Source organism: Chionomys nivalis, chromosome 25 (assembly GCF_950005125.1).
Source record: "Chionomys nivalis chromosome 25, mChiNiv1.1, whole genome shotgun sequence".
Lineage (NCBI taxonomy): Eukaryota > Metazoa > Chordata > Mammalia > Rodentia > Cricetidae > Chionomys > Chionomys nivalis.
Window position 1 is genome coordinate 5,780,519 of NC_080110.1, and position 13,700 is coordinate 5,794,218.

Sequence of the window (13,700 nt, forward strand, 5' to 3'; positions counted from 1 at the left end):
TCCTCCTCTCAACCCTGCAGTGCCCTCCCCAAAGAAAGTTAAAAAAAAAAAAAAGCAAAGCAAAACAAAGCAAGCAAACAAAAACAAGAAAACAAAACAAAAAGACTTCTTTGCTTCCCCATTTTTCTCGCCTCTCCGACACTTCTACCTTAGTCCTTGTGGCATTGGGAGCGAGCAGACCCTTTTGTCCAGTCAGCTGTACTAGCAAATGTTCATTGCAACAAGTCTTATTTTATTATTTGTGTGTGTGCGCACGCATGCACTTGTGTGTGCATAAGTGCCATGGTGGGCATGTGAAAGTTAAGGGCAACTTGCAGGAGCTGGTTCTCTCCTTCCGCCGTATATTCCGGCTAGGGAATCCAGACTGTCCACCTTTTGCTGCACGCAACTGTGCTTTCTCACCGGCCTGGGGTCTTTACTGATGGAGTCCTTCTTTCTGTATTTTGCGATGGTGTTCTAGACTGAGCTCATGTACTTGAACACGTTAATTCTTACATTACATTTAGCTTCATTCCTTAAATATTCTTTATAATTTTTTCCTTTTTTCTTTTTGGCTTTTTTAGATAGGGTTTCTCTGTGTAGCTCTGGCTGTTCCTGGAACTCTCTCTGTAGACCAGGCTGGCCTCGAACTCACGGAGATTTGCCTGCCTCTGCCTCCTTAGTGCTGGGATAAAAGGTGTGTGCCACTACCACCTGACTGAAATCACTTTTTCCTTGATCTGAAAAATTTATATTTTAACAGAGGCTGTCTGAACAAATACACAATAAAATAAAATGATTTTAGATAGTGATAAATGCTATATTTAAAATGGAGAATGAAGAAGTTATGGATTTGCAGATAGATATACTCACTGTTAAAAGCATTACATTATCTTCAAGAAAAAAATTATTTGGGAAATATAATTTTCCTCTTATGGGAGTGTTTTCTTCTGCTCATTTCATAATTTTCTTAGTTCATCTCTTATATCTCTGGTCTCAAGACAAGACTTTTAGATGTAGTTCATTCCCATTCATTAATATATGATTTATCACAAGTAGGATTGGAGATTAAGCTTCCATTAAATCTAGTGACCTCATCAGTTAATGGCTGCTTCTGTATTTTCTTCCCCAAACTCATAGAATGTGCATCTAACCTTTTCCACCAGGAGACTAGTGCCTCAGCAAAGGACCATTTCCTGTGGTCCTAAATAAACAAAAGAGAAAATATACTTCATACTTTCACAGTGCATATAAATGTCTAATTATTTAACTTTTTGTTAGACTCTAGATAAAGTCATAATGGAAATGAGTACGTGTGAAGAGCCACGAGCCCCTAACGGTCCATCACCAATTGCAACTGCTTCAGGACAGAGGTAAACCATCTCCTCCGCTCTGTGTGGTTCTCTCAGGGTGTTCCTTCCTGTGGCTGTGGCTCTCCTATCTGCGGCAGCAGGCCAGGAGGGATATAAAATCCTTTCATCTCAGGTGCACTCTGCCCCGACCACCTCTTTCTTACAGTCCCCACATTTAGCTACTGCAGATTATTTTAGACTCATCATCTCTCTGGATTATCATATTGATAAATAGTGCTAAGTAGCCAAGGGCAGTGCAGAGCTTAGGTGTTCTATAAAGCAGATGCTCTCTTAATTCTTTATTATTGGAGTTCACTGTGGTTTCACTTGCCACCTATTCAGCTAACTGTGACTAGTGACAGTCTGAAAATATTAGATGGAAAATTCTGGAAATAAACAATTCATAAGCTTGAAAATCTGTGCCATTATGAGTGTCATGAAAAACTGAAATTTAGCTGGGATGTTAATCGTCTTGTCCAGCATGTCCGTGCTGTACAGGCAGTTAGCCTTCAGCCCTGCCTGGCTCCTCTGATCATGTGCTGGGTGTCAGGGTTTGTTTTCAAGTAACCTTTATGTCATGATGCTCTCAAAAATCACAGTGGGTAAGCTGTTTGCTTTATTTTATCTCATTACACAGGCCTCTTGCTTTTAAATTATTACAAGAAGGGTGTGTTGAGCTGGAGATGTAGCTCAGTAGATGGAGTATTTCCTTAGCATGTTCAAAGCCCTGGATTTATGCAGCATTACATACAACAAATGTGGTTGTGTATGACTGGAATCCCGGCCCTCAGTAAGCAGAGGCAGGAGTTCAAGGTCATCCTTGGCTACCTATTTGAGTATTTCAAAAACAAAACTATCTTAAGAACGTCCTTACTCTCGTAACTTTTATTACCGTGTATTGTTATACTTACTCTTTTATTATTAGTTACTATTAACCTCTTGTGTCTAACTTATAAATTAAATGTTATTATAGGTATGTGTATCTAGGAAGAATAGTATATACAGTTGGGTACCATTAGGGGTCTTGGAATATTAATATTTTTCTGCGTTTCATTTTCTATGCATCAGTGAACTTTTGTCGTTCCTGTAAGTTAAATGATGTGGGAGGCAGAAGCAGATCGATCTCTATGAGTTTGAGGCCAGACTGGTTTCCAGAGCTAATTCCAGGACAGCCAGGACTACACAGAGAAATCCTGTGTCTAAAAACCAAAACAAAAAGTTAAATGATGTCTTTGTAAATTATATCCGTTCGGATATACTATAAAATTTATACCTGGATATGGTGATCCACCCTTTAATACCAGCACTTGGGAGGCAGAGGCAGGCGGATCTCTGTGCATTTGAGGTTAGCCTGGTCTACAAAGTGAATACCAGGGCAGCCAGGGCTACACAGAAACCCTATCTTGAAAAACTAAAAAAATAAGGAAGGAAGGAGAGAAGGAAGGAAGGAAAAGAAGTAAGAAAGAAAGAAAGATAGTAGCATGTGGACTACTTCATAAAACTTTATTGAAAAGTTGAAATAGATTTTTAAGAATTACTTGTTTATGGGATTGGAGAGGTGGCCCAGGAATTAGAAGTACTTGCTGCCCTTGCAGAGAATCCAGATTTGATTGCCAGCACCCAAATGGCCAAGCACAGCCTTCTGAAACTCCTGCTCCACCATCCTCTTCTGGCCTCTGCGTACTTACATATGTATGCAAAATACTCATATGCTTAAATTAAAAATATCACTTGTTTAGGAGCTGGTGAACTGGCTTAAGAGATGAGGGCTCCAGGGAACCAGCTCAGTCTGATGTGCTGTTTCCTATGTGTATGTGTGATGTCATCTGTCCCGTGCTGAGATGGCAGAGAGCTTTGCTCGTTGGCTGCAAAGCTTCGTCTTGGACCCCAGAGTAATAATGACAGGGAGAACAAACGGCTGTCATGGCAGCTTTACAATTTCTCCTCTATCTCGAAACCTTTGAGATTTTTTTATGCTATGGATTAAATTTTATATAGAGTAATTGGTTTTTAGATTGTTTAGAGTAAGAGAGAATTGGAGAAAAGTTAGAAACACTTTTAAGATTATTGAAAAAGGGAAAGAAAAGTCGGAAATGTATAGTAAGATTGATTTCTTTTGCATTTTTTGCTTTGGAAACATACGAGTTAGATATTAGGGTATTGTATGTGGAGTTGCGTGAAACTACCTGCAATCATTTTTGGTGTTTTATTTTTTTTTATTTTGTTTTTGCTTTGTTTCCAGTGAATATGGCTTTGCCGAAAAAGTCGTTGAGGGAATTACTGTTTCTGTCAATTCTATTGTCATCAAGATTGGAGCGAAAGCCTTCAACGCCTCCTTTGAACTTTCTCAGCTCCGAATCTACAGTGTCAATGCACACTGGGAGCGTTCAGACTTGAGGTCCACTCGTGTTCAAGATCCACAGAGGGGAGAGGTAGAGGCTTTTTTTGTAATGAATAAATGATCAGAGACATTTAAAAGAATTACATCAGTGGCCAGCAAGATGGCTCAGTGGGTACAGGTATTTGCTGCCAAGCTTGATAGCATGAATTACATCGTTGAAACCCACAGGGTAGAAGGAGAGAGCTGTCTCCTGCTGAGGCGCATGGGTGCCCACACCCATGTCCACGTAAAGACACACAGACAAAATCCATTGAAAAAATAACTGGAGGGATGGTTCAGCAGTTAGTACTTGGTGCTGTTGCAGTAGACCCGAGTTCCAGGGCATCTGACTTTCTTTCTGACTTCTGTAGGCACATGCACATATAGTACACATGCATACATGCATACACTTAGATGTGCGTGCAGACACACACACACACACTGACACTAAAATAAAATAATTGCATTTATGGTTGCCCAGAACTACATTCTAGTGGATTTTCTCTTCTAGACTTACAAGTATGCTTTTCTATTAACCTAAATAATTTAATTATAAAATGTCAGTATTTTAATGTGTTACTATATACATCTTTCACCTTATGGAAGTAATGAGTCCTACTTTTTAATTGGCGTGTGCATGTGTGTCTGCATGTGTGTGTATCTATGCCCGTGCATCTTTGTCTTTGTGTGTTTGCGTGCATGCGGAGGTCAGAGAACAACTTTGTGGAGTCACGTCTCTCCTGTATTTATTTGGGTTCCAGGGTCCTAACTCAGGTCAGCATTTTACAGTAAGCGCCTTTCGCTCCCTTTAATTTTATTCAGCCACTGCTTTAGTCATGATTCTAACGCTCCTTGTTTATGTTGCTTACTAAATGAAAGTACCAAGAGTTTTAATAGATGAGTATAATTCTGAATGCATGTTGTTGAATTTGATGAAGTGTAAAAGCAGTATGATAAGTATTTTTCAAATGTCACAAAATTAATTGAGAAGGTACCTTTTTTATTTGCTTACATAAAACGTTCACTTTCTCATTTTGCATGAGTGCACACTCCTAATCTCTGTTTTCTCCTTAGGTGCTGACATTTAAAGAAATAAATTGGCAGATGATTCGAATTGAAGCAGATGCCACCCAAAGTTCACATCTGGAAATTATGTGCGCTCCTGTCCGGTTAATAACTAACCAGTCGAAAATCAGAGTCACGCTGAAAAGAAGAGTAAGTGCAGTTGTCGTCTTGGTCCCTGTGTTAGTGTTAGAACAGGCAGGGGTGTCAGGGGCCCTGACACCGTGAGCGGTGTTGGCAGGTGGAGGGGAAGCTCATGTAGTTACAGCACCCTTATCCCATAGATGAGTATCTAAGTGCTCCAAGGTTTGTATTCTTAGCAAATTGAATAGATTTTTAAATTAATTTTTAAAAATCATTTGTTTATTTTTATTTTATGTGCATTGTATTTGCCTGCATGTAAGTCTGTGTGAGGGTGTCAGATTTTGGAGTTACAGACAGCTGTGAGCTGCAATGTGGGTGCTGGAAATTGAACCTGGGTCCTCTGGAAGAGCAGCCAGTGCTCTTAACCACTTAACCATTCTCCAGCATGATTTCTTCCCTCCCTCCCTCCCTCCCTCCCTCCCTCCCTCCCTCCCTCCCTCCCTCCCTCCCTCCCTCCCTCCCTCCCTCCCTCCCTTTCTTTCTCCCATTCAGATATTTGTTGAATGTTTCCTGTCTTACAGTTCCATTGCACAGTCTGGAGTGTAACTTGTGGTAGAATGCTTACTTAGCATGAATAATGCCCTGAGTTCAGTCCTCAAATGCCATCAGGAAAAAAAGAAGTTGAGGAGGAAGAAGAAGAAATTTCTCTTACTGAATTTTGTTCAATAATTTTTTTTTTAATTATTGATAGCCAACTTTAACTGTTAGTAAGTTTTTAAGATTTTGCTTAAAATCTTAAAATCATGGGGCAGACGTGGCAGCACACACTTTTAGACCAACAGTTGGAAGGCAGAGTTCCAGTTCCAGTCATGTTGAGACCCTGTCTCAAACAGACAACAAAAGATGTTGCCGGTAAATGAAGAAACTAGCACGAGCAAGGAACTCAGGACCGCGAGGGGTGCACCCACACACTGAGACAATGGGGATGTTCTATCAGGAACTCACCAAGGCCAGCTGGCCTGGGTCTGAAAAAGCATGGGATAAAACCGGACTTGCTGAACATAATGGACAATGAGTACTATTGAGAACTCAAGAACAATGGCAATGGGTTTTTGATCCTACTGCACGTACTGGCTTTGTGGGAGCCTAGGCAGTTTGGATGCTCACCTTACTAGACCTGGATGGAGGTGGGTGGTCCTTGGACTTCCCACAGGGCAGGGAACCCGGATTACTCTTAAGGATGATGAGGGAGGGGGACTTGATGGGGGAGGGGGAGGGAAATGGGAGGTGGTGGCGGGGAGAAGGCAGAAATCTTTAATAAATAAATAAATAAATAAAAAACAAAAAACAAACAAAAAAAAAACAGGTTGTGGTGGCGCACGCCTTTAATCCCAGCACTTGGGAGGCAGAGGCAGGTGAATCTCTGTGAGTTCGAGACCAGCCTGGTCTACAAGAGCTAGTTCCAGGACAGGCTCCAAAGCAACAGAGAAACCCTGTCTCGAAAAACCAAAAAAAAAAAAAAAAAAAAAAAGAAAGAAACTAGCATTAAGACTATTGGAGCTTGAGAGTCCACTGGAATTGGTGATGAAATTTAATGAGGAGGTGACAGTTTGAACAAGAGGCCTGGTGAGAGACCCCACAGCCTGCTGTGTGCTTTGTGTCACTGGTGTACTGGCATAAATAACTGGGAATCTGGAAGGGAATCTTTGTTGAAGGAACTGCGGGCCTCTTCCCACAGTTCGGCTCCCGGCCACCTGGCTAGCTTATGCCCCGGAATAACAACACACAAACTGTATTCTTTTAAACACTGCTTGGCCCATTATATCTAGCCTCTTCTTGGCTAATTCTCACGTATTAATTTAGCACATTTTTAATAATCTGTGTAGCACCCCAAGGTGCGCTTACCGGGAAGATTCTAGCCTACGTCCATCCTGAGTCGGAGCTTCATCGCGTCTGCCCCAGAGAGAGCAGCTGCATTGGCATCTAAGCTCACTTCCTCTTCCTCCCAGCATTCTATTCTGTTTACTCCACCCACCTAAAGGCTGGCCAATCAAATGGGCCAAGGCAGTTTCTTTATTAGCCAATGACCTTCCTCCATCAAATCTTCTCTAAGCTTAACAGTTCCCTGAAATGAGAAGTGTGGGGGAAATGACTTTTGGTAGTTGATGAATTGTAATTCCACTTCCTGAGGTAGGACGAGTTCAGTTAATAGAAGTGATGAGGATCTGTCAGCTGCACATAGAAATTGCATACTTTGTCCTTCAGGGACTTGTCAGTCTTCTTAGCACTTCTTAGCTTTGGGAAATAGTCCTTCTCTCTTACAGGAACTCTGTAAATATTTGTTACATTTTCATTATTCCTTATCTCATTGGAAGGGGGACGTATGGCATGCTATGTATGGAGGTTAGAGGGTGATTTAGGAATCTCTTCTCACTATGTAGGTTCTGAGGTTTGAACTCAGGTCTTTAGGCTTTGCAAGTGACTGCCTGCTGAGCTATCTTGAAGGCTTAAGAACTTAATTAAATTAAGACAGTATCCATATCCACATTAATACTATTAAAAAGCTTTATGCTTTTAATAAATAAGTGTGTTGTAAGTTTTATTCTTGGATTAATTTTTGCAATCATTTTTATTACAGTTAAAGGACTGCAATGTCATTGCAACAAAGTTAGTTCTAATACTGGATGATTTGTTATGGGTTTTAACGGATTCCCAGTTGAAGGCTATGGTGCAGTATGCAAAGTCTCTTAGTGAAGCAATAGAAAAGTCAACAGAACAAAGGAAGAGTATGGCTCCTGAACCTGCACAGGTATGCTACAAATTCACAGTAAAAAGACAATATGTAACTTAGTTTAAACAGATTGGTGAATTGGTATTTCCTTTATATGATATTGTATCACCCAAACCAAGTTTCTTCTTTATCTAAACCATTACAGTTTAATGTTATACATGATATTACTGTGTATCTAGTGCTTGTTTTGTTTGGAGCTCTTTGTGCAGGGTATAGAATGATTGGCAGTATAGAAGCATTTGATGGCATAATGCTTGCCTGTGCATGCCCATGCAAGCATGGAGGACTCAGGAGTATATTGAGTCTTGACAATGTAGAAGTATTTGATGGCAAATGATTGTGCGTGCATGCCCATGTGAGCATGAAGGACACAGGAGTTTATTGAGACCTGCTTCATCTCCCTGCACCTTATTTTCTTGCAATTCTGTCTCTTACTGAACTTGCTGCTGGAATTGCAGCCAGCTCCAGTAATTCTCTCTCCTCTTCTCCCAGTGCTGGACTTGTGGCTGGCAGTGTTCCACTTTTTCCATGAGTACTGTGTTTTAGGAAGCTGCTTGTTCATTTCCTGGCTGCCAAGACTCTTGAAATAACCACACAGAAACTATATTAAATCACTGCTTGGCCTACTAGTTCTAACTTCTATTGGCTAGTTTTTACATCTTAATTTAACCCATTTCTTGTATTTTATATTTTATTATGAGGCTTGTGGTTTATCAGCAAGTTTCCAGTGTGTCTGTCTCTGGTGGCTGCTCTCTGGCTTCTCCCTGACTCCGCCTCTTTTCTCCCTGCATTCATTTTAGTTTTCCCTGTTTACCTCTCTTCTGCTTTGCACAGGCCCAAGACAGTTTCTTTATTAACCAATGGTATTCACAGCATACAGAGGGGAATCCCACATCAGCACTGGAGACTTGAACTCAAGTCTTCGTGCTCGTACAGTAAGTGCCCTTGTGTACCAGTCATCTCCTAGCCCAATGATCCTTTTCAGGAAAAAGTTTGAATTTTTTGAGGTAGAGGGAAATAGAAATAAATCCTGGATATTATAAGAGAAGGCATTAAAGGTTGACTGCATTGATAGCTAGAAGTGTTTGGAGATACTAAAGTTGAAAACAGAACTCCTTTTAGAATTCTCTGATGGCTGGTGGTGGATTGGGGATAGGAAATCAGAAGCATTAATTTATCTGAATGGTAAAAGCATTTTTTCAGTCTTTCCCAATATTAAATTCTAATTGCTAATACATAAACATCTTTGTAGAAGGGACATGTAAAATTTTTGATTATTTTGATTGTATATTTGATTATTTTATTAAAAGTAGAAATAAGTTTCAAACTTCCTTTGTAAAATTTCATGAGATGTTTTAAAGTCATGTTTCCATAAAGCTTTTCAACGCATTAATATCTGTCAGCAGTCTTAGCTTATTGATGGTGAAGCTTGGTATGTGGAAGTGACTGCATTGTAGGCTTCCAATGCTGTTCACAGTGGCATTGTTCACTGCCTACCTGCTTACAAGAGTACATAGGTTCCTGCATTCGTGGGAAAACAAATGTTTGACCCTGCCTTCAAGAAGCTCAGTGTTACGAGTCAAATGTAAACAACTTGAGGTGTTCATATGTGCTAAAGGAAGAACACAAGAGAAGGGTGTGGAGGAAGGAAAGGAACACAGATGTTTCAAACTGACTCTTGGTAGGGTTTGTAGAGGTTTAATAAGGAACAGAATGGGATTATGTCTGAAAATGAGCTAGGGAGATGGCTCAGCGGGTAAAGTGCTTACTGAATCATCATTAGGGTCCAGGTTTGTGTCCCCAGGACTGACAGCGGCCAGATGTAATGTAACTGTCTCTAGAGCACTGCAATGCTCCTGGGACAGGAGTGTGCCTATGGCAAGATGGAAGTGGAGACAGGAAGCTTGTGACTCAGCTTGCTTAGTTGTGAAGGAGAGATCTTGTCTCAAATTAGGTGGAAGGTGAGATCGTCCTCTGACCTTCACAAACACGGACATGCAGAGACCTGTATTCACACAGTACACACACCCTGCACTCTGTTTCCGAGATTTTTATTTTAAGGAAATTGAGTTCCACACCTTCTACCTTAATGTGTTCTTTATTTCTTCTGACTGCCTGAGAATATGCTTGTTTTGGATGTTTAACACATGTTCTCCCATGCCAGAATTCCATTTACCCTACTTAAGAAGTGGAAGGCACCCTCTTATAAATCTCCAGTCTGATGGATTTGTCCAGGAAGAACAAATACTTCTGGGAACAAGACAGGAAATTTGAACTACTTGCTACCAGAAATGAATGATTCTCATGACTAAGTTGACAAGTGACTTCCACTATTTTGTTTTGAATACATTTGAAGGCGGAGTTTATCTTATACCTTAAGATAAACTGTAATTGGATTGGGTTATTGAAAGTAATTTCCTATGGTAGAGCACATTGTGAATCCTAGCTTGTAACTTGGAGTGGAAAGTACTAAATTCCATTTTAAAAACAAATTCCCCTCATCCACTCTGCCTGTTGGTGTGAACAAAATTTTATAGAGCTTACAGCCAGGAAAACCAATAGGTGCCTACCGCGTTGATGACGAGGCTTCCCTCATTCTGCCGGCTTTGTAATGATTAAACAAGTGGCACTTTCTGAGTTCCCTGGCGGAGCTCAATTTATTTATTTTTACTTTTTATTGTTTTGCTTTGTTTTGTTTTGAGATAGGATCTTAATATGTAACCTTGGCTGGCTTGGAACATACTTTAAAGACTAGGCTGGCCTCAAACTTCTATAGTTCCACATGCTCTGCCTTATGGTGCTAGGAGGTGGGTGTCACCATGACTTGTCCTGGCAGCTTAATTTTAAGTTTAGGTGCAGCAGTCCTGCAGTGGGTAGACAAGAGGGACCTTGAACTTTTTGGGATCTGGGCACTAGTAGGGATATATCAGATATATGATATATATCAGAATATGTCAGATATATGACAGCATCATAGAGGATGAGCTGAAGAGGAGGACAGAGAATGGAGCAAGTCTGGAGGAAGTGTGTCCACGAGTTTTGAAAAATGGCTTGTGTGGGGGCTGGAGAGATGGCTCAGTGGTTAAGAGCATTGCCTGCTCTTCCAAAGGTCCTGAGTTCAATTCCCAGCAACCACATGGTGGCTCACAACCATCTGTAATGAGGTCTGGTACCCTCTTCTGGCCTGTAGACATACACACAGACATAATATTGTATATATAATAAATAAATAAATAAATAAATATTTTTAAAAAAAGAAAAATGGCTTGTGTAAACAAAGAATATACTTTCATTTCCTGACTGCCCAGACCCGAATAATTACACAGAAACTATATTAAATAACAACACTGGCTGTTGGTGCAGGCATATTTCTAGCTAGCTCTTTCATCTTAAATTAGCTCATTTCTATTAATCTGTGTATTGCCATGAGACTGTGGTTTACTGGTAAGGTTCTGACATCTTTCTCCTTCAGCAACTACATGGTTTCTCCCTGACTCCACCTTCTTTTCTCCTTTATCTCTGTTTGGAATTCCCTTCTTATTATATTCTGCCCTGCCATAGGCCAATGCAACTTTTTTTATTAACTAATAATAATAAAATATATTCATAGCATACAGAGGGTAATCCCATATCAGACTTGAAAGTCATATCAGGCCAGATTGGAAAGCAATACCTACATCTTCCAGAAGTTACGGATAAGGAAGCTAAGGACTTAAGAATGATAAGATGTAGTTTTGTAAGCAATGAAAAGAAATGTGGAGGAGGAAGCAGCTTTGGCGGAAGAGGTGAGGTGAGGAACACTAAGAATGTAAGTGTGTGCAAATATTTACTGAAATGTGTTGGGCTTCCAGTCAGATTGTGTCTAGTTCTCTGGTTGTTTAATCTAATTTTTATATAATTCAAAAGGTATTTTAAGGCAGCAGGGTTACTGATACAGAATCCACTGAATTATACTCATTTTTCATGAGTTTATTGCTGGAAATACTCAGGTTTGCTTATGTGTGACATTCAAGGATGTGACTGGGCAGTGATAATGTGGTTTGGAATCTTTAGAGCTCTACTGTAGCTTCATCTACCCAGCACGTGAAGACCCCACAGGCTGCCAATGCTCCCGATCTAAACGATGCAATTGTAAAATTCTTCAATGACTTTGATGTTAAGGAAACATCCCATCATCTAGTGATTTCTCATCTAGATCTGCATATCTGTGATGATATTCACGCAAAAGAAAAAGGTAATCTTATGTTAAACTATTTGACTCTTCTACAAATTGACTACAAAACTATATTGTTTCCTATATGTAGCATCTATTAAAATATCATCCTTCAGATTGCTATATAAATGAAACATTTGAAGCATTTTTTTTTGTCTGAAGTTTGATTTGGCTTTAGTACTTAATACTTTTTAATTGATTGTTGGCTTTCAATGCTAGCAGTGAAATTCGGTTTGAAAATCTAAGAATGGGCATACTTTTAATTCTCGTACTCAAGAAGCAGAGACAAGCAGATCTCTGTGAATTTGAGGCCAGCCTGTTAGGACTACATAATGAGACCCTGTCTGAAAACAGCAACCATAACGAAGACTGAATAAATGACATCCTTGAATAAAATAACTTAGAATTGTCTTTTGAAATTATGCATTTTGTCCTGTGGTCATTCATAAGTACGCACATGTGGTAAGCTTGGTAATGAATTTACCTATCTCTGAACCTGTGCTGTATTGGTATTTTGCTTGCAAGTGTGTCTGTGCATTGGTGTGTGCCTGTGCCCAGTCCCTCTGGAGGCCAGAAGAGGATGTGGATCCTGTGGAACTAGATTACAAATGGTTGTGAGCTGCTGTGTGGGTACTGGGAATTGAACTCAGGTCCTCTGTGAGAGCAGTGAGTGCTCTTAACCTCTGAGCCATCTCTCTGACCCCAAACCTGTGCTTGTTGTACACATAAAGACAGCTGGGTGGCTCCCTAACACTGTTTCCCCTGCCCTGTCTCCCCAGCCTTCCATGAGGACCCTGATGCTTGTTTTAGTCTGTGTCCTGTGTTTATTGAGTAGACTAGGGTGATAGGGCAGGCAGGGAGCTGCTCCTGCCATTTTGAAAATCCAGGTTCCTGGCTTTGAATGCTCAGTGTTTCTGCTTCTCTGTCACAGTGTCAGTGGCCCATTAGTGGCGGGAGAGTTCAGCAGGCCGGCTTACCTCAGGGACAGTGTTTGTATCATTTTGGTGAGTGTTAGAACAAAGCGAAGATCCCTTAATAGTCGAGATATTTGACCTGAGTTCTTCAGGCCTGAATCAGAATATCCTTTGGATTTTATTGTTTTTAAAGCTGGGAAAGAATTCTAGGTACTTAGGAGAAGAAATTATTGTCCAGTCATCAGAGAAATTGGGAAGAATTGGCTAACAAGTAGAAGGGTAGAGGGAGCTGACCTAGTGTACAGGCTTATAATCCCAGCCACTGGAACCTTAAGGCCGGAGGATCACAAAGTCAAGGCGAATTGTGGGCAAATTCAAAGCCAGTGTAGGTCAACTTAATTAGACCTTCTCTCAATGTTCTTTAAGACTGGAGGAATTTCTCTGTGATAGCGCACTTGTATGTCATGTGAGAGGCCCTTAGGTTCAGTCAGTCCCCAGGGCTGCCAAAAAGTGGGGGCGGGGCGTGGGGGGGTGGAATGGAGAGCAGAGCAGATTTGGGCGAGTAAAGGAATTTGCTGTTGTTTCTTTGCCCACTTTGTGTCTTTTGGTTTATGGTTGTCATTTTCTGCTTCAGTGACTGAAAAGGAAAAAAAAACAAAAAACTTTAAAGCATAGTAACTAAATGAGATGGGAAAACTTAGCATTTTCTTAGTGTTTTCTAAGCTTGCATTCCTGCATAAAACATATTATTCCCTCATAAGTACGCTGGGTGATGTCTTCCCACACTGTAGAGTTCTGCAGTGACTTCTCCCTCATAAGTACGCTGGGTGATGTCTCCCACACTGTGGAGTTCTGCAGTGACTTCTCTGTTGTGAAATCCTAAAGACTCTGAAATACTCATCAGTTTGCAGAAATCTCATCTGAT

At 40.6% G+C, this 13,700-nt stretch overlaps 1 protein-coding gene across 2 annotated transcripts in view; it reads left to right on the forward strand.

Annotated features, from left to right (window-relative positions):
- Bltp3b (bridge-like lipid transfer protein family member 3B) overlaps positions 1–13,700 on the forward strand; it is a 68,513-nt gene that overhangs the window by 28,442 nt on the left and 26,371 nt on the right. For both annotated transcript variants that reach the window (XM_057757697.1, XM_057757699.1), the window contains exons 4-8: positions 1,261–1,352; positions 3,574–3,763; positions 4,786–4,926; positions 7,496–7,666; positions 11,702–11,882. In XM_057757697.1, the coding sequence (XP_057613680.1) occupies positions 1,261–1,352; positions 3,574–3,763; positions 4,786–4,926; positions 7,496–7,666; positions 11,702–11,882 (775 nt within the window). The remainder of the gene's footprint in view (positions 1–1,260; positions 1,353–3,573; positions 3,764–4,785; positions 4,927–7,495; positions 7,667–11,701; positions 11,883–13,700) is intronic.